This window comes from Misgurnus anguillicaudatus, chromosome 13 (assembly GCF_027580225.2).
Source record: "Misgurnus anguillicaudatus chromosome 13, ASM2758022v2, whole genome shotgun sequence".
In the NCBI taxonomy this organism is placed as follows: domain Eukaryota; kingdom Metazoa; phylum Chordata; class Actinopteri; order Cypriniformes; family Cobitidae; genus Misgurnus; species Misgurnus anguillicaudatus.
Window position 1 is genome coordinate 5,000,052 of NC_073349.2, and position 27,332 is coordinate 5,027,383.

At 37.3% G+C, this 27,332-nt stretch overlaps 1 protein-coding gene across 6 annotated transcripts in view; it reads right to left on the reverse strand.

The window, feature by feature from the left end:
- LOC129430297 (ankyrin repeat and SAM domain-containing protein 1A) overlaps positions 1–27,332 on the reverse strand; it is a 140,620-nt gene that overhangs the window by 41,626 nt on the left and 71,662 nt on the right. For 5 of the 6 annotated variants that reach the window (XM_073874883.1, XM_073874886.1, XM_073874881.1 and 2 more), the window contains 6 exons: positions 25,036–25,193; positions 23,796–23,855; positions 21,826–21,940; positions 20,096–20,136; positions 19,837–19,936; positions 12,600–13,093 (listed from right to left, as the gene is read on the reverse strand). In XM_073874883.1, the coding sequence (XP_073730984.1) occupies positions 12,600–13,093; positions 19,837–19,936; positions 20,096–20,136; positions 21,826–21,940; positions 23,796–23,855; positions 25,036–25,193 (968 nt within the window). The remainder of the gene's footprint in view (positions 1–12,599; positions 13,094–19,836; positions 19,937–20,095; positions 20,137–21,825; positions 21,941–23,795; positions 23,856–25,035; positions 25,194–27,332) is intronic. The other variant, XM_073874882.1, reaches the window with a different exon arrangement.

The window sequence follows — 27,332 nt, forward strand, 5'->3', positions numbered from 1 at the left end:
AATGCAAAGAAACTCAACACAATTCTCTCTCTGGATTTATCGGCAAATGATAAACACCAAAAACACCTCCTCTGACTGGTCATGTGCTAACCAAAACATAATACAACAAAAGTGTGCAAATAAATGAAAGAAATGAAAGTCCAGAAATTGATATTCAAGAGATAACCAGACTAAAGACTTTAACCACACACCAGACAAACTTCACTTTGACATAAACTTCTTTTATCCCTTCGACATCTCTCATATTTATCTCAACTAGTTTTCTTTAACCTCCATATATGTGGACATCACATTTTTTGTTTTGTGCACCACAATACTTAATTCTGTGTAACTGGAACCTGTTGTACACAAATGCGGACAATTACACTGCTTCATGTTCAAAGAAAATCATATTATTATCATATTATTTCTTCCTAATCCCAAATAGCTGGAAGAAATCTGAAATGCAAGCCAAACCAAACTCGGGTCTAAGGAGGTTAATATGATCAGTGTGTATGTTGACCTTATTACATGACTGCAAGAAAAAAGATGAAGAATGAATGTGAAGTTGTGATGTATTTATTTTGTAATGAATGGGTACAGAAGTCTGAAAAAGACTGAGATCTTAATCAGAAAGCCTTAAGAATACTGCATTATTACACCGTATTAAACACTTTTAGGCCAGAATCAAAACTCTAAACCAGTGGTTCCCAACCTTTTGCACTTCAAGGCCCCCTAGTTGCCCACAACATTATACTGTAAGGCCCCACCCTCATTCAATTTTTCCAACAAAATTAAATACAACTTGTAATGACTATATAGATGTATTTGCTACTAAAATGTCCAAAAAATAAGAAACATCTTGATTTTTGGTTGTTTTAGCTTATTTTAACTTTAGTTTTGTCCAATTTCTTATAATTTTAAGTCATCATAAATTCCCATTATTTTCTGTTAAGTTTACAATTTGGAATATTTCCAAAATTCCCCAGATTACGTTCTCATGGAAAGTGTCCGGAAATTAGGAAGTGAATTTTGGGTCGTCACAAAGCAAAGAAAAATATCGGGAGAGACAACCGTCTTTACTTACAGGTGTGAGTCTGGAAGTGTCATGTTCACACAACAAATTAAAGACACAAATAGAACACTTCCTGTATGAACAAGCAACCGACCTCAAACCTGCATGCTAGTTGCACGCGGCGCCTGTAACCATAGTGACGGACGTAAATATAAAAAAGTATTATTAATGCAATGGGCAAAACTTTATGTAATTACCAAAAACAGCTGGCTTGTGTAACGCTTACCATTGTGCAGAGAAAAATAAACAAGGGTGGTTCTATAGTTTTCATTTCCAAAATGAATGGACATAAAATCAGTTTCAGCAACTACACGTTTTACCAAAGCAGATATATCCAATACAAGAAATTGAACTTTATTTACAGCATTATTAACGCATCCAAATAGAAAATGCGCTTACGCTCTCGCTCTGTAGGTGGCGCAGGGAGTATGGTTTACCAACCGCAGGCAAAACCAGCCTCTTAGCGCCACCTATAGAGCGGAAGCGTAAAAAGCACACTTTATATGTTGCCAAGGTTGTGTATGGACGCTAATAATGTTGTAAATAACGCTCAATATCCTGCAAAAAACCGACCGATTTGTTTCACAAGCAGCCAAAATGTCACCAGGAGTCATGGGGATTGCTTTTTTATTAGATATATCTGCTTTTTGACCTCTCAAAGTGACGCATCTTTTGCCTTAAATTATATGAATCACAGATGCTGTTTTTTGCAAAATATCTTCTTTATTGCTGCACTGAATTTAAAAGGTGAGTAAATAAACAGCTAGTTTTTATATCCCTTTTATTATACAGTTAACATTATATTAATCGTCCACTTTTAAGGTTTAAACTTTATATATCTCACTTACTGGGCTGCACGCAATTCTATGCGTAATGTAATATGTTCTGTGGCGTCTATGAAGGTAATATAATATCACATTAACCTTATGGAGCAATTCTGCTGCGTAGTTTGCAGTCATTTTCATGCAATGTTACTTTATCTTAACACAGAGAGCAACGAATGACGTTACAGACAACTGGATGTCCAGTGCGATTCCGTTCACACGCCACAGCTTCTCTGTAAATACGGTTGTGAAACTCGAAAAGTTATGGGTGTGAGGTCGGTTATAAAATGCGGTTGTCAAACCCGTATATAACCGAACTGCGTGTGAACGGAACCTTCTTAAGGGCTCAAATACGGATTTGACAACCGTGTTATGGTACCGTGTGAACGCAGCCTTAGAATGTTTGGTGAAGGATTTTAGTCCAATAAGATTTCACTGTGACTTGGCTAATATACACACTAATTAAAAGAGCCTCTTATTAAAGTTAATTTCTTAGAAGTGACACTTCCTCCATAGCATCTGAAAACCATGTGGTGTTTTCTCTGTATTGATTGGTTATTTATAAAAGTGAGTGTGGCCATCAATAGCACACTTTATTATTTATAAGTGGGAGCAGGCCAAGGGGCATTAGCTGAGTAAAGACCTCAACGGTCTATAATAATAAAACATCTGTGTAACAACCAGACCTACACACCTTAGGAATACACCATGTGTGTTAATATGATAAAACCACTACATGAGATTCATGAACCACTTCACACCAAAGAGATTCAACAGAAGATGCATAATTAAATACATAAGACTCCATGCCAAGACCTTAAAGCAAACCTTGTTCTAAAACAACAATAACACCACACACACACAAACACACACAAGCTCATCTAACAAAGTATTGGAAACACAATTCAGCAGGATAACAGCTGGAGAAGACAAATTCAAACCTGTGAACCCCTCGGGTACAAAACACACAAACACACAAAATGTTATTGATTCTTGGGGCCTGTAGTCAGATTTTTGAGAGAGAGAGAGACAGAGAGACAGAGAGAGAGAGACAGAGAGAGAGAGAGAGACACACACACACACAGAGAGAAAGAGAGAGAGACAGACAGAGAGAAAGAGACATTGTGATGTGAGGCCTATAAGGGTGTTATCATGGTAAACAGCTCCCACAATAGACGAGTCAAAGAGTGGCATAGAGTCACAGGTCAACAGCTGAAGTCTAGCTCAAGCGTAGGGTGTACGGTGTGTGTATTGTGTGTTTGGGGTACAGCACAGCACTCATCTAAAGCTGGCATGACTGAACAAAAGGCCAAAAGGACCAAGACCGTGAGGTGAACACCAGTCACAAAAGAGCCGGGCTGGCACTATTAAACATATTGAAACTCAGACAGACTCCTAATATAACCACTAGAGAGCTTCACATCCTCACATCAAGAGCAAAACATCCTTACAACCAAACACAGCAAAAACATACATTATTCATTCAAACATCTAATTTTAAATCTGAATTGAATGCTTTATGAAGGTAAGAGCATAACACTTATGGCACAACAAATGCTAAATATATTTCCTATACTAACCACTCTTACAGTTTAGCTGAAAAAATACAAATCTTACTAATTCCCCAGCATTTGCTATAGTATACGATTTTCAACACGGAAAAAAGAAAAATGAAACTTTAAATTAAAGTATTGATATAGAATTAGTAAAGTCAATAAAATATATAAAAATAAAAAAAATAAAAAATCCAAGGCAATCAAAAAGATTTCTCAGTGTCTGTGTACCACAAATTAATAACATAACACAAAACAAAAACATGCCGCTCCTGAAAATACTAAAAGTAAAGTCTGTCCAGATAAATCTAGACTTAAATACATTTAAATACATTCTGATATAAAAGACACAGTTCAGAAGTTACAGACCTCATATTAAAAAAACACTGTCAGAAGATCATAGAAAATAAATCACACTCACAAACACTGATCTGGTGGAAGCCATTGGGCCTTCGAGAAACTGCAGACAGATGAATACATGGAGAGACCGGCACTGATGAAAGTGACATGACTGACTGATTTAAAACCCTCCAGCTCTCTGTGAGGACCACCCCTCTCTTAAGATGTGCTTACATCATCACATTCTGTGTACTCCTGAAGACCATAAGTGCTACCATGAGCCTTTATTTACTAAACCCCCATTACCCTACAGCACACAGAGAACCCTCATGCAAGTCAAATACTCCTCTCTGAATGAAAAATTAGACACACACACACACGCCCAAGTGTCTGTGAGCAGGCCACCCTGAAAACAAAAGCTGATAGCAGACCTGAGGTATACTCCAAACAGAAGGGCAATACTTCATTATAAACTGGAGTTTTATATATTCTGAATAGAATTGAGAGTGGTGGTGTTGGTAGATGTTAATCGGTTTTCTAGCCAATGGTTGGCGGTCAGGCAGCTTTCAGCATCTTAATTTTTTTGAGTGTTCCAGACTGTCCACTAAAGTAAGTCACAGTCACCTTTAATTTTGCCAATTCAGCAGTGGTGGCGCTCATCTGAGAGTTGGATCAATCTGATTGGTTGTTTGGAATACCCAACCAGTGCACAAGAACAAAACCAGAAGCAAGCAAACACCAATGACTAGAGGTAACGCACCGAATGCCATCTCATTCTTTCCATCTCTTATTCTAAGACATGAATATTTTAATAAGATGTGTCTTATAAGACATTACAAATCCATCTGTGATGAGTGAGATTTGTGTGAAACTGGTAAGCGAGTGCTGCTTTGTTTATGTTTTTTATCACTGCAGTCACAGCTTTTCCAGTTTTGAGTAATGAACACCAACTACTGACACCTGCTGGTACAGAAAATTCTCTCATATCACACAGATGCAGAACTATGGTTGCCAACTTTGTCACTCTGAATACAATCTCCTAATTAAATATTAATTTTTAACTCTTATGCTTTGGCAACTTTTAACACTGTGCTTCTCTGAAATGCTTTCAATGGGTTCAAAATTTGTTCAGTAGCGTATCTGTCTAAAAAATGTGTGATTCCTACACTAATGGTTAAAAATTAGTGCTGGAAAAAGATTAATCGCGATTAATCGCATACAAATTATGTGATTAAGTGATTTTTTTTGCATTATATATGTGTTTACTGTGTGTAATTATGAATATGTGTGTATTTATATATACAAAATTATTACAGCACACACTCCTAATATTATGCACACAAAAAAATCGCTTTTATTTTGTATGCGATTAATTGCGATTAATCTTTGCCCAGCACTATTAAAAACGCTATCCCATTCATGTTAATGATACGTGTGACAAACTAAAAATTACATAGATCCTGTAAGCTAGGGACGCTCCGATTAATCGGCTGCAGACCGGTATCGGACGATAACGGCATTAAACGACTCGATCGGTACTCACTAAATTTGCCGATCTCATGAACCGATCTTTATGTTCACTTTTGTCATCTTAGGGCTCCTAAATACGGCTGCAATTAGAGAATTTTTACGTAGTGCAAGAATTTTTACAACCTGTTGCTCATGTGCGACGTGCAGATTTGGATTTCTCTCTTTGCCTTTACAGAGATATCATGTGTATTTTCTATGAGGATGCGCTCCGGTCAACAGCGCAACGCGTCTTCACATCCCCATCAAACAGCATATACAACACATATGTGACCAGTCACGGAAAGTAGGAAGACAAGTCGGATCTGGGCCATTTTGAGTTATTCACAGATTCTGAAAGTGCAGTTTCTAAGCTTTCCAACGATGTGTAACACATGGTATGAGTTACGATGTGTATATGAGATTACACTCCGGTAATTTATGTTCGGTTCCCCCAGAGGTCCAAAAACGCGGGGACGCGTTTTGACGCGTTTTCTCCTTATCATAGCAGAATCAACTTAAAATACTCCATCATTAATAATCAAACACTTACGTGTTTGACATCATTTGAAACTCTGAAGGGTCCTCTTTAATTAGTGTACATTCACAATAACAAGAGATCTTTGTGTTTTTGTCAAATAAAGAAAATAAACGGGGTGCGCATTCAGACATTTCTGTCTCCGCCAGCTGTCTCTCAAATCACGTTACAAAAATCAGTTGAAACTCCGCGAATACTCGTCACACAAGCATGATACACATATCCAAAGAAAGCCTGAAATGTCTACTTTTAAACAAGCTTATCATAATCAAAAACAAATATTTTCTGTTTATATAATCTGCATTGAACTAAAGAGAGTACAGTTTTTCCTGGCTGAGCTCATTATCTCTAATGCGGTCACGCCCTCAGGCTGTTGACATGGTAATGAAGAGACGAGCAGTTGCAACAATAATAAACAAAGCGTAAAGTTTTATCAGATTTAAAGACTTTACCGCATGTTTGCATTATAAACTTTATACACACAAGTGAGGAATATCTTCATTTATGTCTGGACATTGAGGAAGAGAAGCGTTTATCTTTAACGTTACCTAAGAAGAAGAACATTGGAAGACGCAGCAATGGAGAAGGATATATTCCTGAAGAAACTGTAAGTCATTTGTCTTCATTTATATTTGCTATCATGTAATATGTTATGGCTTGTGGAGTTCAGCCTACGTAACCTCAGCAGACTGCCCGCTTCGGATTTAAAAACTTTCGCATTGTTTACAAACGAGGGCGCGTACTTTCACGTAATGGCGGATTTCATTGTTACATGCTGTACAGTGTTGGACACCGTTATTCACTTTCGTATTCTTCATGGCAACTTTGAGTTATGCTGCACTGGGGGATCTGCTATAATATGATATTGTTTACATGCAACGCATTCCATACATTGCGCTTTACACGCGACACCGTTTATTATGAGCTCCGCGTTGTTTACACGGATACGTGAGCTCGCGCACATCCATTTGCGATGTGTTTTTAAAGTTCATACTCGCTTACAGAAACGCGTTTAAAACAGAAGCTAGACGATAAGGGGATGGGCATCTGAAAACAGTCATCTGAAAACAGCTTTTTATATAACTAATCATTGCAGATGTTTATCTGAGATACTAATTTAGTTTATGATAGTTTATCTGAATGTAGTGCTATCATTTACCCATCAGTTATATATGTAAGGGTATTTCTGTGGACAATTTATGCTGACAGCTGTTCATAACTCTCTTACAGGTCTGCATCCCTCTCATCAGTACAAAACTATGAAGTGGAAAAACATATTCACACTCTTTGGACATAAAGTTATATGGTAACATTAGCCACATGAAGTTTACAGCTCTGTTGTTTATCAGTTTCTTATACAAGTTCAGTTTTTGAACAGGGTTCGTTTCCAAATAAACTGAAATTGTCCTACTGACCTTCATTTATATTTTGATTATAATGTTAACTTCTTAATAAACCTCAAACAAACGTGTACATTTGTCCTCACATTCTTTACTGTAGTTCCCTTCTGCCTCATTATGCAGCTCATTATGCAGCTCATTATGCGAGCCTTTGTTTGCTAGCTGTCAATCAATCCTTCTCGCATACGGCCACTCTAAACAAAAAGTGTCTTACAATTTCTAAATCAATATACTGGTTTATGTGAATCAGTAGGCAGGATGATTTTCACATCATTTTAAAGAAAAAACTCTAGGCTACTAGATTCTGTTAAGGAAAGTCTTGTTAAAACATGTTTAGTATGGGTTTTGTGAACTTATATCAGTGACTTAAAAATTTTGCTTTTTTAAAAACCACGCATAAACCTTTTTCTCTGAAAAATACAAACATGTACATCCATGTAGCTCATATAATATTTTAGCCCAGTTTGTGCTGAACACAGTGGTATGAGACACTTACCATTATTATGTTTTAAAGCAACTGAAAAAAGACCAAATGTAAGAGCATGTCAGAACCTCTGACAGTGGCCCAAAATGGTCGGACCCCAGAGGGTTAAACACATGAACCTGCCTTCAAAGTTTGTATTTAAAATAGGGAGGTAGTATAATAGATAATCCAAACAGCGCTGTCGAAAACATGACGTCCTTTAGGGATGTAACTCATTGCTCGCTCGTTTCTCCATCAGCCAATGACTTTTTTGGTAGACAAAACATGTAGCCAATTATATAACGAATTCAACGATCTCTGTGTGACTTTTTGTGTGTGTTGGACTTCATGCTGCGCTGCAAGAACTGACAGACAGATAACGTCAAAGTCCCGGGAGAGCGAGTCGAAATTAAACTACTCCGTAAGATTTCTTGAAGAGCTCTCGCGGTACGTCATCCGACTGCGAGGAACAGGTCAGCCGCGTCACCAGGGTTCTAAATTAACAAATGCGGGTTAAAGTTCATTTTGGCGGGTGTAAATAAAAACTTACTAGCCAGTCTGGCTGGTGATGCATAAGGCATTGCATGCATGAAACATAATGTTCTGTTCTCGGACATTTATGCCTCTGGCAGTACTTCCTACATTTCCCACGAACACTGTACCATAATGCTACGTGATGATGTTTCATTACGCCCACTGGCTGCCCCCAGTTTGCAGTGAAACCAGCGCGAGATACTGTGGAAACTAACAGAGCGCATCCACAAGAACATACAAGGAAGGCGGCACGTGCCCCAGTCTAAAACTTTTGTGCCCCGGTGTAAATCTCAAGTTAAAATTTTAGAAGTCTATTCCTTTACAAAGACAATAGCGGCAAAAACGGATTTATGCGCATTAGAGTTACCCAACTTACGCTTGTAAAAGCGAATAAGCGATGCAGCAGGCGCACTGACGCATACACGCACAAACGCATTCAACGCCACACGATTAAGTTAGCTTATTAAAAACATGACGAAACTAAAGTAAGTATCTAAATTATAATGTTAATCTTATTTTGACTCGATTGGCTTCTGTGGACATGAGAAATGTTTTGTGGGAAGCAGAAAGGAGAGATGATGAGTTTAAGGGAGGTAAGAAAAACTACATCCTCACACCCTGTCATGTCTCAATCATTAGAGAGAAAAATTCATGTCTATAGAATTGCATTGTTGCTGAGAAAATCAACACATGTATGAAATTAATATTTAGTTTACTAATGTTTAACTAGGACATACATTAACAGCTAGCAGTAACTATGACTGAGATTATTTTAGTATAGCAGTCATAAAATGACTGGTTTCTTAAAAAAAGAAGTTACTTATCGTTGCTATTATTGTATAATGTTGAAAATATGCATGTACGTGAAAGAAAAAAAACAAACGAACAATTTGTGGTTGGAACAAATAATTTTTGAAGTTGAGGCAGTAAAGGACCATGAGAGTGCCCAAAGTCATCACAGAGCCTAACGTTAATTGAAACTGCCTAGACAGGTCGTATTGAAGAGAGACTTGCTGGGAGAAGCCTCACTTTATGTGTGTTTTTCATACCAACAATGTTAATAAAATTATCAAATGCCTTCAGTGGCACTCATAATTTCTCTTTTTCACCGGAAAAAATTTAGCTAGTGGAAATGCTGATTGGCTGGTAACTTTAGAAAATTACCAGCCACATTGGCTGGTGAACAAAAAAGTTAATCTAGAACCCTGCGCGTCACTACAGTCACATGACTTTACACGGTTCACAACAGAAACGAAAGAGAAACTGTACATAGATTTTCAATGGAGGAGGAGACAGAAAGCTCTCGGACTAAATCTAACATTAAAACATCTTAAACTGTGCTCCGAAGATGAACGGAGGTCTTCAGAGTTTAGAACGACATAAGGGTAAGTCATTAATGAACTATCCCCATTAAGGAGCCACGCTGTTCCCTTTGGGGGCGGGGGCAAAAACACCCGCTTATCCAGTATATAAATATACACAGACAATGACGCACCACCCGCTACACGCTAGAATCTCCGGAAAAACAAGCCGATTTCAACCGCAAAATGTACGCTTTTAAATATACAAAAACTGCTCTCTCAAACATGGAGAGGCTTCTTCGTGATCTCAACTAACAGATTCCGCAATAAAACGAATATCACAAATTTTGAAAAAAAACCGTTCATGCCCATTATCTCGAAAGTTGTGCTGCCGACTTGTGTCACTGGTTTCCGTGACGGGTCACATATCTATCGTGGATAATTGCATCCGCATGCCAAAAGTGTATTTTTGCATGCGTTTTAAAGTTTTGAGCATTTAAAGGACAGTATGTAGGATTGTAGCCAAAACTGGTACTGCAATCACAAAACTTGTGGCCAAAACTGGTACTGCAATCACACAACTGGTAGCCAACACACAAAATGACAACATAAACATCAGTTGAGGGCTGCAACTCCACTTTTTAAATGACAATATCCTGGCCGGACCACTGTTGTCAGTGATATAAGTATTTGAAATGAAAATGATTTCTTAATGTCTAGTGACATATCAGGGTAATTTTATGATTAATTGATATAAATTTCTTACAAACTGTTCCTTTAAACTTTCATTTTCCTCACAGCTGCTCTTGTCTGCGCACAGCCACTGCGCGCGCACACACAGATCAGTCATCAGTGCACGTGAACAGAGCGATCTCTCTAATGTCTTAAAGCTGCAGTAACCTAATTCATCTCTCAATAAAATAACTCTCTGCTTTTGACTGAAGAACTGTTATACTTCATACAAATGCGTGTATATTAAATTCATACAGTAAAGACTGTGAAGTGTGTAATTTTCATTACTTTTAAGTCTATTAAAGAGATATTAAATATATCTTTGCAGAAGAAATATTTGTTGTGCTTATTTATTTGATTCTCTATTAACACAATAATATACCCAATTACTACAAGTAATATAACAAAGGCAACATCTGTGGTATTACTAGAAAAAAATGTTAACAGTTACAGTCATCAAAGAGCTCAAATATCAGCTTGAAAAATCAGTTTCGGTCGATCACGATGACAACAAATCGGTAATCAGTATCGGGTGCAAAAAAAAATCCTGATCGGAGCATCCCTACTGTAAACTGTAGTTTGACAACATCAAATACTTTAACAACCAATTAAAATACACATACAGGCTGTGAATCAGAAGTGAGGGAATGTCCTAGCAAAGCATGCATAAACTGCTAAATAACACACTACACAAAGTAAACTTTAACGTATATTGATTGTACTTGAAGGGGTCTGTGATTGGATGACAGGTGTTTGTGATCATTCTCAAGTGTCTTGATCAGCACTGTTGCTGCTCGTTCAATCTAATCCATGCGGCAGCGCAAGAACTGACAGGTGGATGACATCAAAGTCATCGAGAACATTTTGATAGCAGTCTCCTCTGTATGATTTCTCAAACCGCTCTCGCTGGATTTTGATGTCATCTGCCTCTCGGTTCTTGTGGCACCACATGAAGTCAAACAAGCCTGTTATATCAGTCACTAGTTAGATCAGCATAGCAGTCAAAAAACAGGATGCAGGAGATCCTGTACAGACAGTTGGCAACCCAACGCAGAACAGACATGATGTGTTACCCTTATGGTTTTATTATAGATTTCTTCATTATACTTCAGAAATGTAAAGACAAAAAAGCAAACAACCATCAACCACAGACGAGTATAACGAATCTTACGCTAAAATAAAGCTGAAACAAGCAGCAACACATTCACCTGCACAATACAGATCTGTCTCCATTACCTGAGAGAAACCCTACACCTGTATCCTGTTTCAAGATCTTCAGATTCAAGCTAAAGCTACAGCACTGGATGTCATTTTAACACCCATGTCAAGATATTATTATATAGTACACTGTTAAAAAATATGTAAAAATCAGTTGAAAACTGACGGATGATATAAGCTCAAACTGAAAAAGCACTGTTTCAGCATTTACAGTTTCTGAATACACAACACATTTTGTTTCTACGAAAAGATAAATGCCTGAAAAGGTCATCATTTATTATTTTATAAACATAATAATCTCAACAAACGCCAGATACTGATGACTATCTGAGCCGTTCAGAACAGCTTGAAAAATAACATTCAACTCTTTAGATTCATATTAACGCTAAGACTTTACAATAAGATTGTATTTGTTAACATTGGTAAATGCAACCCACATGAACTAAAATTGATCAATATAATTTATAATCATTCATTAATCTTTCTTAATGCCAAAACAATTGTTCATGTTAGTTCATGGTGCATTAATTAATGCTATAACTTTTCATTTTAAATATTTATTAGTAAATGTTCAAACTAACATGAAGTGAGATTAATAAATGTTTCCAATGTTAAATGTTTTCATTGTTAGTTCATGTTAGCTAACGCATTAAAGGCGGGGTGCATGATCTCTGAAAGCCAATGTTGACATTTTAAATCACCTAAACAAACACGCTCCTACCGCAATATAATCTGGGCCTTCTTTTGATAGACCCGCCCCATACATACGCAACCCAGGCAACGATGTCGGTTAGTAGGCACGCCCCTTACTGCTGATTTGCTACAGGTGTTTTGGTACTCGGCCCGACTAATTTGGCACCTCGCCTTTAACTAATGTTAACAAATACAACCTTATTGTAAAGCGTTGCCAAATTAACTTTAAGTGATGCACTAAAATCAAAACCTGTATGCTGTATTAAATGCTTAAAAATACAAAAACTATACAATTCACTTTTTGTTAAGTGAGTTTTTATCCATTTAAAACTGCAAGTTAAGTGTAAGTTTAGATAATTCATATTTTGATTTATTCCTGTTTCCCATTTGCTATGTATTTGATATAAAGAACGATACATCCAGGACACAAGGGGGCGATCTTACCTCATCCCATTCTGAAGTAAAAGAAGGTGACTTTTCCAGTCTTCTCTTAGTGATGCTGCAGTCGGACACAGACTCACTTCGTCCACCCAATCCTGTCTCTTCATCGCCAGGTGACGACACCAGCAGGTCAGAGTCGGACTTCGAAAGGCTTCGAGCCAGCTTGAGATCACCCGGAGGAGCCTTCTTCCTCGTCGACGGAGAATCGCGGACGGACGGGTTGCGGCTCGGCGAATCCCGACGGTCTTTGTGAACGGTGGCGTAGATTGCTTTAGGGTCTGTGTCCTGAAGAACGGTTTCCATGGTGACCGACGGGGTGGGATGGTGGAGAGGGGCAGAGCTCGTGGATGTGTCGGAAACCTCGCAGGTCTTCTCTCCAGAAGCAGGCAGTTTGAAAGCTCCCTCCCGACAGTCGACCACCGGTGAAGAACCGTGAAGCAGACCGGTGAACTGCTCGGGAACGGCGGGGCTTAAATCCTGGCCGTACGATGAGCTCTCTGTAAGAGAACAGAAGAAAGAGAGAGAGTTACAGACCGTCTGTGGACTGAGATCTGGTGTGAATAACATGAAACCGCCCACCCTACCTACTGTCCAGTGCCTGAAACAGATCCAGCATTGTTTTACAACCAAAAAAAAGAAAACTAGAACAAGAGAAATGACAGAACGAAAACCAGAAAAAGATAAAATGGAACGAAAAGAAACAAAGAAAAAAAGAACGGCAGGCTCACCAGTTGTGAAGAATGTGAGCTCAAGAATTTCAAGCCCAGCCGAAGAACAGCTGACATTTCTCCATAGAGATTTGTTTGTGACTTCTCTCTCTCTCTCTCTCATATTGCTAACTAGCATAGAGCTTTATAAGGGTTTGCTTATGCCTCACAAGGATTCCCTTCACTATGAATGGCACACAGAATCCAGCAATGAAAGAGTCTCTGTCATGAAAACCTTTACTCTAAAGAGTCAGACGCACATTTTTATTGTTAGTATAATTCTTTGAAGAAAATTTAAAGCTGTACAGCAAGGAGGAACGTTTAACTATGATAGGGATCTTTGTTATAATTTGGTGTGATAAAACACACATCCGGTGGCAATCATCGGTCTACAGCAATTCTGAAGCCATTCAATGAAAGTTTGCTGAAAAAAAGCATCAATCTGATGCCATTGATCCGTGTTAGCATGTGTGAACGTATGATGTCATCTATGATGTCATCTTAAGAAGACCCTCAGGAGATGAAATCAGTGCTGTTCTTCATCCAAACCCAAACCCTTACACCATGTGAAAGTCAGATGTTTAGTGAAACAATATGTGCTGATTCCAGTCACTACACGCTGACCATGGTTATACAGTATGACTCAATGTTTAATAAAACAACAGCACGGTGCTCATGTGTGTTACTAACACAGAAAACCCCAGAGCTCGGTTTCAACATCCAGTGAAACACCTCAATGTCGACACCCAACATGCTGCATCCTGACCGTATGATTTTTATGACCACACTACTGCACTACTGAAGAGACTCACACATGTAATACTGAATCATGTTAGTAATCTCACTAATAACACTTTACCACCAGGACTGGCTCAATGTCGGGACCAAAGCTGGAGCGAACACTCGGCCAGACCTCAGTATATCGGTTGGTGTTTCTACCAAAAAAGAGCTGAATGCACTGTGTCACCAATGACCATTTATATTATTATACTGCTGAATGGTTTATTTTATTACTTTGCACTATTTTATGTTGTGCACCCTGTGGCAAATTTATAAATAAAAAGCAATTTATGATTTGACTTTTCATTTTCACTACTATCAAGAGGCAAGACTGACAATCAGGGATTGAAATTAACACCTGCAAAATGTGGGTAAAAATCAGCTGTGGCGCGTAACGTTGTCAAATCACTAGCCCATTAGATGGGTTACTTTTAGGGATGTTCATCGATCTTCGATTAATTGTCGATAAGCATTAAATCGATAAAACTTAATGATTTTCAAAAAGGCAAGCAAGTGTGTGCGGCGAAAAGCACATATGGCCGGGGGAAAAGTGAAACAAGCGCGCAGAAGTTAAACTAGCCATGACCACAATGATGCACGATGCCAAACACACACCTGGGCTTTTTAACCTCATGCGAGACAAAACTGGCGGCTAACGCAACAAAATGTCATCCGCAGTGGATCTGATCGGACGATACAGAAAAAGCAAATACGGTTAGGATACTGAAAGCAAAGACCCTCTTTCAGGAAAGCCTGCAAGATTAGCATAGCAACGCTGCTATACACAGGGAAGGAGACCAGAAGACGTTTTTAATGAACAGATTAAAATGTATTCTTAAATTCTGGCAAGAAACTAAAATGTAAACTGTAAAAGACATTTATCATTGATCATCATTATTGACTGGCTGAGGCACTACACGCTAAACACTGTTGCAGGTTTTCTAATGGAAGGTTGAAATTTTTATAATATAAGCATCTTTGCTGAAAGTACACCGGAGGTCTAAGCTGAGGTGATGACGGGAAAAGTGCCCTTCGTGTGCTTCTTGAATATAATTACAAGAAACAGTGTATAAACGATTCGGAAAATGAGGTAAACAACTAAAAAATAACACTCGATAATAAAACTTTTATTTCGTCATGGACGCACGGACTTTAATGCGACTCTGCAAAGTGCTCATATGAGGCAGAGTTATACTGTGTCTGTTAAGTTAGTCATTATATTTTTATTACGAGATTAAATTGATGATTTTTATCAAAACACCAACTACATTGACTCATTTTACAATCCCACTAGCATGTAATTCAGACAAAACAAAAACTTTAAATTCGCGCGAGTAAGCCAGCGTTTTACGCACACTTATGTCATGGCTGCTTATTACAGTTAACGATTATTCGATCAATTGATTGTTAATTTAAACACTCATCGAATATGGGAAATTGCATAAATTGACATCCCTAGTTACTTTTTATAAATCATGTTCAATTGTTAATCGTAAAGCCCATGTTAATCATTAATCGTAAAGCTTATGTTAATCGTTAACCGTAAAGCTCATGTTGAATCGTTAATCGTAAAGCGCATGTTAATCGTTAACTGTAAAGCGCATGTTAATCGTTAATCATAAAGCTCATGTTGAATCTTTAATCGTAAAGCTTACGTTCAATCGTTAACCGTAAAGCTCATGTAAGCCAAAGTTTTAGCGCAAACACTCAAATCGTCATCATGGTAAAATAAATACAGCATTATTGTGCAGCATCTTTGCATTTCTGGCTTACTGAACACACCTGTCACAACACAAGGCAATAAACAACAAGACTTAAGACTCAAACATAATAATGTGGAGATACTTAGCTGAGGTTGCTAACCTGACAATATTAAAATTAATTGGCAAACATAAAAAACTGCACATACATTTTAAAAGGCTTTTATTAATGCTCACGCAATAATAGTGACAAATCAAATTAAGTAGTAAAGTTCACTTTTTATTTTATGTTCTCTTTTATTACATGGTTTAAGTTTAAATTTTTATTTTCATTTTCAACGTCAACTTGAATGCAAATTTTATGTTAAAAATAGGGTGGGTTTTACTTTCTCACATATCAGAGAGTGTCTGAGGCAGTGTTTGCTAACTTAACTTTATTGCTAGATTTAGCAACTTTTTGACCCCTTTAGTGATTTAAAAAAAATGACTAGAGCTAAATCTAGCAACTGTTTGGATGCACCTTAGCTTCAAATCTGTACACATAGTGTCACCTGTACCGCGCCTTTTTAAGACTTTTTTAAATATCAAACAGCACAAGCGCTTTGTAACTGCACCAGATCAACATTTGATCAAAAAGCTCATTACAACCACCATTATAAACAAATCTATTTCTCATTTATAAAACTGTGCACAGGATCCTTACTAAAAGTCTATGTACGCACAAAAGCCAAAAATATTAAGACTTACAATACAAAGCAATGTTCCCTTTATCACAGATCACCTGCAAGTGTGCATACATGAATCATCCTCATATTCCACCCTGCAAACCCATTCTCCTATTAAGTTTGTTTTTTATAGATCACAACCTTTGCGTGGGAACTGGCGTGTTTCCAGCCATGCACGATTTATAAATGAGACCCCTGGAAGTTATTAAATCAAAATCCATCCTTAAAATACCAACCAGTGCAGGAACCCTGTAAACAGAACAACATGTCCACAATAAGAATGGCATCACTGAATCCACTTATTCACTTTTCTGAAGTACAAAATAAATAAATTTCCATGACGTAGCTTAATGACGACATCAACACTACAGCATGCGACTGTTTAAAACTGTAATGTTCACTTACTATAAGAAGTTTGCAATGTAGTTATCCATTTCAAACATACTGTAGTGTATACTACTTCATTTCATCTGACAGCTGTAACATTACACCCCCTCCCCTTAGTAAGGAACGTTCTAGAGTAACAAGGTTTAATTTGTCATCTGCTGTAGCACTTTATGCCGATTAGTTTTAAGGTGTCTGCCAAGAGCGGCAAGAGTTTATTAAGAGATGTTTAAAAACACACCGCATGTTTTAGCTCCCAGATTGATTGTCAGATAGTCTTCAGTAGATGAACACACGAGTCTGTCTGTAACACTTGTGTGTTTTTGGCTTTGGTTGATGTCCTTTAGTTTGACTGACAGCTGCTGAGCTCAGTGAACTCACTGTGGTGTCAGCTGAGCTTTATGAAGCTTACGGAGGACTGAGAGGGGTGCAGGAGACGTTTGGCTGTTTGTGTTGAAACATGAGGTGAGTGTCAGGCTTTACACACAACCACTTTATCAAACCCAACCACATTACAATCACACAAAAAAATCAAACAGCTTCATATATCTGTTCTTATCTATTGACTCACAACAGAGAAACAGCTTTCTTTTTAGTGGAATTATCTTGTGTAAACCATTTTGTGTAATAAACGCATAAAGGTAGATAAATGCAGACTCTATTGTCTTAGATTTTGCCTCTTTACCTCAGACAGACAACGTCTTTTTACAGTTTTACTTTTGCTCTGGAGATTGATTTCACGCTCCAACATTTCACTGTTGTGATTAACTTCAGCAGCGCTGCGCAGATTTAAGTATTGCGAGAGAGTTTAGAGAATTTGCACTCTCGCAGAATTTCACGTCAGCCGCACAGTGCTGCAGAATCTGCATTAGGCCAAATATCATGACTAGAAATTACATTAATACAACTTGTAAGTGCAAATATGTCAAAATGTCTCTTAGCATTTGTCATTTTTCTTGCTAAAAATATTCCATCGAAGACGAAAAATGTTCGGTTACAGCGACCTCTGACACACGCACTTGCAGACACCAGTACAGTTGCCTAATCACAAGCCAGTACGTTTCTTTTTGCCATCAAGGAAAGCAACACGACCAAGCGACGGAATATACCAGATTATCTGAGCTCTCTCTCTTATCATGTCCACACAAAGGCAGCTCAAATGCGCCACAATTATGCAGACTTTGAAACAGCCAATAGGGAAAACAATAAAAGGCATGACTTACATAGCATCCAGCAAATGTTAAGCAAACTCCGTTTGCCATAAGTGCTGAAAAAGCCTACAGTGAAAGCTCGACCGTGATTACTTCCTGCTGGTCGAACTGGTCCAAGCCCCTTAATCCTTTATTTATTCTTCAATTGAACGCCTTGTAAAGGGTGATTTTGTAAGGATAAAATAGTATTTTATTTCATCTCAAGATATTTCACTTGCTTCCACTGATCATTACTGTAACTATCAGTTACATGTCAAACTGCAACATGGTTATAAGACTCTGAGAACGATCCAATCACATGAGGTCAAAGACATAAAAAACAGTATTGATTCGCTTACAACATAAGTGGAAAGGTTTGGGGTGCACAGGCCGGATCTGAAACAAGCTAAAATTAGAGCTCAGCCTCAAGTCACATGCTTTTAACAAGTTTACTGACCTACATACACACACATTTGGGTGGCACCCCAGACACACACACAGAAATCAAGTTTTAATTAAAAAATAATAATATGACTAACAGTAAAATAGTACAACTATATAATTTTATTTCTATTAATTTGCACTAACATGTTACCAAAAAGTTAAAATATAAAGCAGCTTTCTCTTTGGCCAACTGTAAAGGGGATTGCACACTGGCCACGCAGCTAAGCGTTGCGTCGAGTCGCGTCTAGGACAACTCGGAGGTATCGTAAACCGGAAGTGCACATTAAATAGCGCGAGCTTCGTCAGATAGTGTCTACTTCAAAATGCAAAATATACGTTAGCAGCCAATGTTAATCGTTAATGATTTGGGACAAATATGATGTTATTTAATGTTAAACTATGTAAGTGGTGCTGTGTGGCGCGACAGGTATTTGAGCAACTTCCTGAGTCAAAGCTGGGCGGAGCAGACAGGCGCCAACCTGGCGGCGGCAGTGTGCGTATACTCATAAAAACAATGTGTTAGTTTTTTTAGAACAGTGCGGCGCTGAGCTGCGCGGTCGGTGTGGGATCCCCTTAAGGGGGTGGTGCCCCAGCGCCCCCTATTGACCAGCCGCCACTTTTACAGAAACAACAAAGATACAGCGTTGAATTCACTAATACATGAAAGAACTCATCAGAACTTTCTGTCACTATGTGTGACAGTTTGGTCTTTAACTGAGGATTTCGCAAACTCTCTTCTAAGACTTCATAACAATTTTTATTATCTACTGCAGGGCTAGTCTACACCGGTCATCTTTGTCTGATTTAAAATCAGTGTGGTTACTTAACTTCTGTACCATAACTTCTGTTTCTTAAGCTCAAATTAAACTCACAAAAACATTTCAAGGTTGTTTCAGCTACTGCACATGTGCACAGGTTGTCAAGCGCCTCAGGTGACTCTGTATAGAGCCCCTCCCCCAGAGAGTCTTTATCTATTAATAATTGGTTCTTTAACTGGAAGGCGGGGTTTCTGTCACCAGAGTGCCCATATTGAGACACCTGTGCTCAAGTTTGTTATATCTTTAACATTATTCTTATGTTGTCCACCATCTTAAATTGTCACTCTGAGCAATGCATCCTGGGATCATCTTATCCACAATCCAATCAAACAAAGCTACAAAATGAGATATTTTAGAAAGCAGCATAACTTTATAGTTTACCTTTTGGAGCTGATGATATTTTAATAGTATGGTCATAATGACATCTAAAATGTTTCCTAGGTAGGCAGCTCACTATGATTTTGGAACAGACATAGACACACATGTACATACCTGCAGATGTCTGGGCTTTATTGAATACAGGTATTGGTGGCTGCAGTGTATTTGTGCTGCATGCTGGAGGCTGCAGGTCAGTGTGTGCACTTGTCTTCTTCTGCAACAATAACATTAATCATTTACATACATTAATCAACATCTGCAGCCTTATTTCAGTGACAAAACACAAACACACAAGATCACACGCACACCAACATTTAGACTGCAAGAATATACAGAACAAATTAAAGTGAATGAGGAAATGTGCAGGACTCACCTGAGGTACAGCACTGCTGGAAGACTTGACTGTGTGCTCTTCTCAAGACACAAACATATCAGATTATGTTAGGATAAAAATACAAATGAATGAGATTTGACGTGAACCAACAACAAAAAGCCTTAAACCAGACTCCCAGTAAACCCATTCTCTTCCCTTTAAAGAGTTTCTATGAATTAAATTGGCAAACCACAGTCAACATCAATCAATTATTTTGGCTTCCTATCTGTATACTGGTATGAGAATAATAACACTGATCAAATGTTTACCATGTGTTTGAATACTGTAGGGCAGGGTTCCCCAAATCCCACCCCGGAGGGCCGGAGCACTACAGAGCCTAGGTCCAACCCTAATCAAACTTACCCACCTGTGATTTTCTAGTGATCATGAAGACCTTGATTAGCTTGCACAGGTGTGTTTGATCAGGGGTGGAGCTAAACTCTGCAGTGCTCCGGCCCTCCAGGGTAAGATTTGGGGAACCCTGCTGTAGGGTTAAAGCTAAACTCTAAAGGTGTCTTTCACTATACTCTATAAGATTTATTCACAAATTAAAAAGCAAACGTTATCATTCTGATAAGCTCATTAAGTCACTTGTTTTCATGTATCAATAATGTACAGTACAGTAATGGTGCGTTTATATCAGATGCCTTTAACACGTTAAAGTCAAATGCAAAGACGCGATAGACATCCAGCGGCGAAAAAATTACGCAGCATGAATTGAGCGTTTCTGCCGTGCATAATGTCCAAAAACATCAGAACTTTGGCAGATATTTGCGCCTGTTAACCAATTAGGAGCAGGCTCTAGTAGTGAAGTGATTACAACGTAGCAAGCAGACACAGACTAAACAACAATGGAGGACAAAATCATCATCCATGTATTTGGACACCCGGAGCTGTACCGGAAGAAAAAGGATTTTGCTTGGAAGAAAGTGAGGAGGTCGGAGAATCTAGTAAGTTGGAAAAATGCTCTTTACTCAAATGTATTTATTTATAACTATAAATAAATAAATATACAAATAAATTATAACTAACTAAATAACTAACTAACTAACTAAATAACTAAACTAAATAACTACCCAACTACCTAACTAACTACCTAAATAAGTACCTAACTACCTAAATAACTACCTAACTAACTACCTAACTAACTAACTGCCTAACTAACTAACTTCCTAACTAACTAACTACCTAACTAACTAACTACCTAACTAACTAATTACCCAACTAACTACTTAACTAATTACCAAACTAACTACCTAACTACCTAAATAACTACCTAACTACCTAAATAACTACCTAACTACCTAAATAACTACCTAACTACCTAAATAACTACCTAACTACCTAAATAACAACCTAACTACCTAAATAACTACCTAACTAAAAAAAATATATATATATATACAGACATACATACAGAGACTACAAGATAGCTAAAGCCAGCTAATTGGGCGTATGTGTGTCTAAATTTCACATGCAAATGACGCGCAAGTTAACTCAAAATTTTTAAGCATCCAACTACGTGCGAATAGCGCAACTTATTAGCTTTATCTGGCATCTGGTATGAACGCACAGTAAGAGTATACATTTCAATCAGAAGTCTAATACATAGAGTTAAAGGTTAAGCTTCAGACTTCTGTGAATGTGAAACTTGTACAAGGTCTCAAACAGTAAAAATCTCACCGTATCCTGCCAAAGAAGAGTTCAAATACCAACCTAATAACATGTACCTGTTTTGTTTTTGGAGGTGTTTGGCATTTTTGTGTGTGCGGTGACCAGCAGGTCATATATGTGGTCTTCCTCTGACTCCATGCGTTCATCTACACTGCTGTTGGTGTAAACGGCCTGCGGACACATAATGATAAAAAAACAGTTAGTCGTTTCACAGTCTGTGTCATCACCATTAGCATAAAAACGCATTACAGACAATGATTGATGTAATACAATGGGCTTTACTGCAGGCGACTATGATTGGCTGATGCTCCAGACATATTGCTGACGCTGTACAAAACAAATAGATGTTTTATATACATGTACACTGTATATAATGCTACATGATCAAAATGTATGGTACAGTCCATTATAAGCAGGTTTATTCCAGCAAACAGAAATCTGAATGCTACAATATTAAAACTATTCCTGATGGAGATCTGAGGGATTGTAAATATTGGTTATGGACAGACTAAAGGTTTGCTGTGTGAAGAAGATGCTCTTCATTAATATTCATGAGGAGATTGTTAATTCAGTCAGATGTGCATTGAGTGGAACAGTGTGTGATTTTTAACATTGTCCCAGCATACAAACACTGCTGTGCATTCATTACTCATTTACTCAAACTAGTGCGCTGTACTTCATTACAGTTAATATACCTACACGGAAAAAAAATTCTAATCCCAACACAACTAAATTAAAATTTGCTCATTGATTTGATTACAATATAGTGTTTGGTTTTAATAAAACATTAAGTGATTTCTAGGCATATCACATGTGTTTTAAATAAACCCATGTAAACATAACCCATTTAACACTTTCCCTGCCAGTGTTTTTAAATAAAGTTGCCATCATTTTTTATGATTTTCACAAAAGTTTAATGCCTTCCAGAAAATGTTTTTATATATAAATATATAAAAAAAATATGGAAAGCCAGAAATAGTCGTCACTGGAAGGGAAGCGTTTTCTCTTAATTGACGGAAAAGAGTTAAATTGGGACTACATTAATAATTTGTGTGGTATTAAAGGAGACATGTCCAGACACTTTTGATGTCAAATAAATCTTTAGTGTCCCCAGAGCACATATGTGAAGTTTAAGCTCAAAATACCATATAAATAATTTATTATAACATGTTAAAATTGCCACTTTGTAGGTGTGAGCAAAAATGTGCAGTTTTTGGGTCTAAATGAGCTGATTTCTGCACTAAAATGGCAGTGCTGTGGTTGGATAGATGCAGATTAAGGGGCGGGATTATCCCCTTCTGATATCACAAGGGGAGCCAAATTTCAATGAGCTATTTTTCACATGCTTGCAGAGAATGGATTACCAAAACTTTTCACATTTTCTAGGTCAGATTTTCATGATGTGTCTCCTTTAAAGCAGGATTGCTAACTGGGTGGGGATTTCCAGTTCCCATCATGCTTTGCATGAGACTGAATAATATCAAAATAAAGGGTTATTTTATGGGTTTTTAATTAAGATAAAAAAGAGGGGGATTTATTGTTAAGTGAGTTGTTATATTAGTATTTGAAAGAGTTTCTGTTTGGTTGTTGGGTTTTTAAATGGTTACCATTGTGCAGACGAGTAGAGCATTTGTTTAGGATGAGATCAGTCTTAGTGACGTATCAGTTATTTAGTGTTGTTTTGATCAGAAAGCATTAAACTTAAGGTGTAAATGCCTTTCCATTGGAAATGTATATGCCATAATAAGCTGTTGTTTTATTTGGGTATTCGTCATGGTTAGCTTGCTAATGTGTGCTGTTGCATAATAACTTTAGATTCCAAAATATTGTGACATGTACAACAGCACATACAACTTTAAAATAAAGCTCATCTCTCTCTCTCAAGACAACAATGGGTCATTTTTTAAGATTTACATTTGTTTTCATATTCATCTGAATAACATGCACGTGGATTAGGAGCAGGAAATTCCAGTCTTAATTCGATATGAAAAATGAATGTGCTGATGTTTAATGTGATGAAGTTTACCTCAGAACTGAGCTCCTCGTCCGGGCCCTGAACAACCTGAAGAGGTGCTGATCGCTCTTTCTACACAAAACAATCACATCACAGACAAAACATTACATGAGTGATTCTCACGAAACCATTGAAACACCACGGCACTAATGATTTTAGCTTTAAAATGTGTAATATAGTAACATTAAAAAGAATCAGAATTAACACAATACTGTGTTCTACCTTGCACAATGTGTGATTTCAACATAAGAATTTATAATTGGAAATTTTATCTCATTTTCTGCTGAAATTCTCATTACCGTAATGTGTCCGGCTGTGTTTGAACATGCGTTATGTTGTAATTTAATCAAATTAACACAAAAATATTAAGAAAAAAAATAAATGGATGTTTTGCTAGACTACTTTAGATGACAGAAAAAATATTTACTGAATATTCATGTATAATAATAATGAAGAAAAATTAGGAAAATGATGTGTCCATGCCTGATGTTCTCATCCTCCGCAACACTTTTTGAGAACAGTTTAAGCACACACACAGAGTTTTAATAAAGTTTGATTTTGAGTGACCAAGCACATGGACCAGTAACTTCAAGATGGCTACCAGGTAAGATCTTTTTTTACAGCTAATTTGAAATATTGTCTTGTCAGAATGCTTACACGACATTTTGATTATCATTACCGCAACAGATGCTTATTAAATGTTAATTTAATTAATAGAAGCATAATACTTTGATTTTAAATGCATGTGCAGAATCTCCAAATTATGTTCTTTCAGGTTTGTCATGTCATTTTGAAAATATCTCAGTGTTGATGTTTTCTGACTGTTGCGGTACTGAGATTTTTTAGGACTAATTTTTTAAATTATGTTACAAAAAGTGTTAAATGATAAGTAAAAGTTTTTAAATTAATGTTCCCATTTACTCCAGACTTTGTTTTTCAATGTCTGGTGGGAAAAAAAGTAAATTTAAGCAATTTTTACATTTTCATGCTTGACATTTTTAAAACCAAGTTTTTGTGAGAATCACCCACATAAAATCTGATCAGATTTCAGATTCAAAATTGATTTAAAAAATCAGATTTCAAAAGTGAAAGACAAAACATGAGCTTTAAGATTATGATTGACAGTCTCCATCTAGTGGATAAACCAGCACTACACAAAATACTCTGATTTAAAAAAAATCATCTGTCAGTTACTATACAAGCAGGATGTTTATAGTGAATCAAACTGTTGACATCAGCCAAACTCGTTCACCTTTCCAGCTTCACTGTCCGGTCGGCCGGAATCTCTGTCGGATGATTTTCCACTGGCGAGACTGTCGAGCGATTGGCACGAGGACGCTTCACACAGAGCTTCATACGGACTCTCCTCCATAGCCGAAATAAGATCACTGACCTGCTGCTCCATTTCTCCTGTGATCACACAACCAAATAACATCTGTACTGACAACATTTAGGCCAATATTTACTAAACGAGTAAATTAATGCAAGAGCGCAATTCCAAAAAAGCGCAGATGGGAGTGGTAATATCTGGGGGTTATTTACTAAAAAGGCACACAATAAATCACACAAAAGCAGATTTCAATATGAACAATCTACTAAAAGCAGTGCAAATTAGTTCAGGGTTGCAAATAAGCAGAGCTGATGATCCTCAGGTGCGGGTGATCTACTAACACCTGATGCGCTTGAGTTCAGCACCACAGACATCACAGCTGAAAATTCGGGGGGGGGTGAAATCCCAGCTAACTAAGTAATAGTACACTTAAAAGAACTGGAGAAAAATTAAGGTTTACTCGGGACTCCTACTAGTAACTCCTATTTATGTTATCCAGCAAATAAAGAATAACATGGCTTGGCACACAACATTTTTGAATAATTGTTTAAAAAAAATTAATATTTTTGATGATCCTCTGGTATTCCAAATGAACCGTCACGTGTTAAAAAAATCCTCAGCTTTAAACAATGGCGCAAATACTACTGATATCACTCAGGCAAACATTGGTAACTTGCGTTGCATGAATTATTTAAATCTCCTCTCATAAATTTTGCGTCTGAAAGGGAAACTCCTAGAAATGCATATGCAATAAAGTCAGTAAATAACTAAACCACACTTTTTCAGCAAAATCCTGTCATTTGTTATTTAACGCTGCATGGCTCAATGTCACTTTAAAAGTGCTGAATGGGATTTGTTTCAAGTGTGTGTGGTTGAAGTTGAGTGCGTTTGGTTGTGACATCACAGTGCTGGCAGAACTCACACTTAAATAACTCACATGATTATTAATGTCAATGTAGCTAAAGAATGTGTCCAACCAATCCATTATGTGAATACTATAAAAAAATTAAGTCACACTCATATCCAGATGATATATTGGCACTTTCCATTACATGGTATGGCTCACTTTTGGTGGGTTTCCACAGTGTATAGTACCTGGTACTTTTTTAGTACCAACTCAGTTAAGGTTTTAAGCAAGCCAAACAAACTAAGGCTATGTTTACATTAATGCGTTTATCCTTTAAAACGCGTTACTTTTGCTACGTTTACGCCTTTCATTTACACTACACCACCACAGATACAGGGCGTTGTAAAGGCCAATATGAAGGGAGAATTGTAATGGGTCAGACATTATTTTCGAATTTAAGTTTCGTTTGCTACTTTAAAATGAATTTTGTTTCATATATTTTGTCTCTTAATTTTAATCGATGTTTTGTTGATAAGTTTTGTGAATATAAATTAATAAAAACAATAAAATCAATGTCATATTAATATTTAATGCTCATTTAGCCGATTGCGCTTTTTTGATATTTCTGTGTTGCTAGCGGAGGACGTGCACAGACATCGCACACTTAAAATTAACGTCATTAACTTTTATTAATTAATTGCACACTGAACAGCGACAGGTAAGGGAAGATAAGTTATTGGCGTTTACCTCTTATTATGTTTGATTGAATTGCATTTGCTGAAATTTATTTTTGCTAAGTTCGCTACTGTTTAGTACTGTACACTTTTTTAAATCATAAAGACCTTTCTGTTTTGGTTTATCAACATTAACCTATTAATCATATTAATATGTTGTAGGGGGGAGCTAGAACAATATAAGACTTTCCCAAACACATTTTTATAGGTTCAAAAAGTGTCTGTAGTAGTTGCCGGCAAAGGATCCAGGTATGATTTTTTGTCAATATCGCACACCCCTAGGCTGCATAAATGCGCAAAAGGTAAGCTATTATTAGAGTAATAATTTATTTTACACTTTTATGTGCATGCCCAGTTACAAGATTGTTTATGGTCGTGTATAGCGTGGATGAAGATTCTTTTCAAAATGCCAGTATAAACGAGGATCGTTTTCATTTTAAAATGGCGTTTTAAAACGCAAATGCTCTAATGTAAAAAGGGCCTAAAACGTGACACTGCAGATCACATTTTCATTACATTGAGGCAATTAGCAGATGCTTAAGATTAGGAAACAAAGCGATTTGTCTAAAGCCCGGGATATACTGCACGATTATTGGCTGTTCCAGACGAAAGATTGCCATCGTGAAACAATCGTCGCG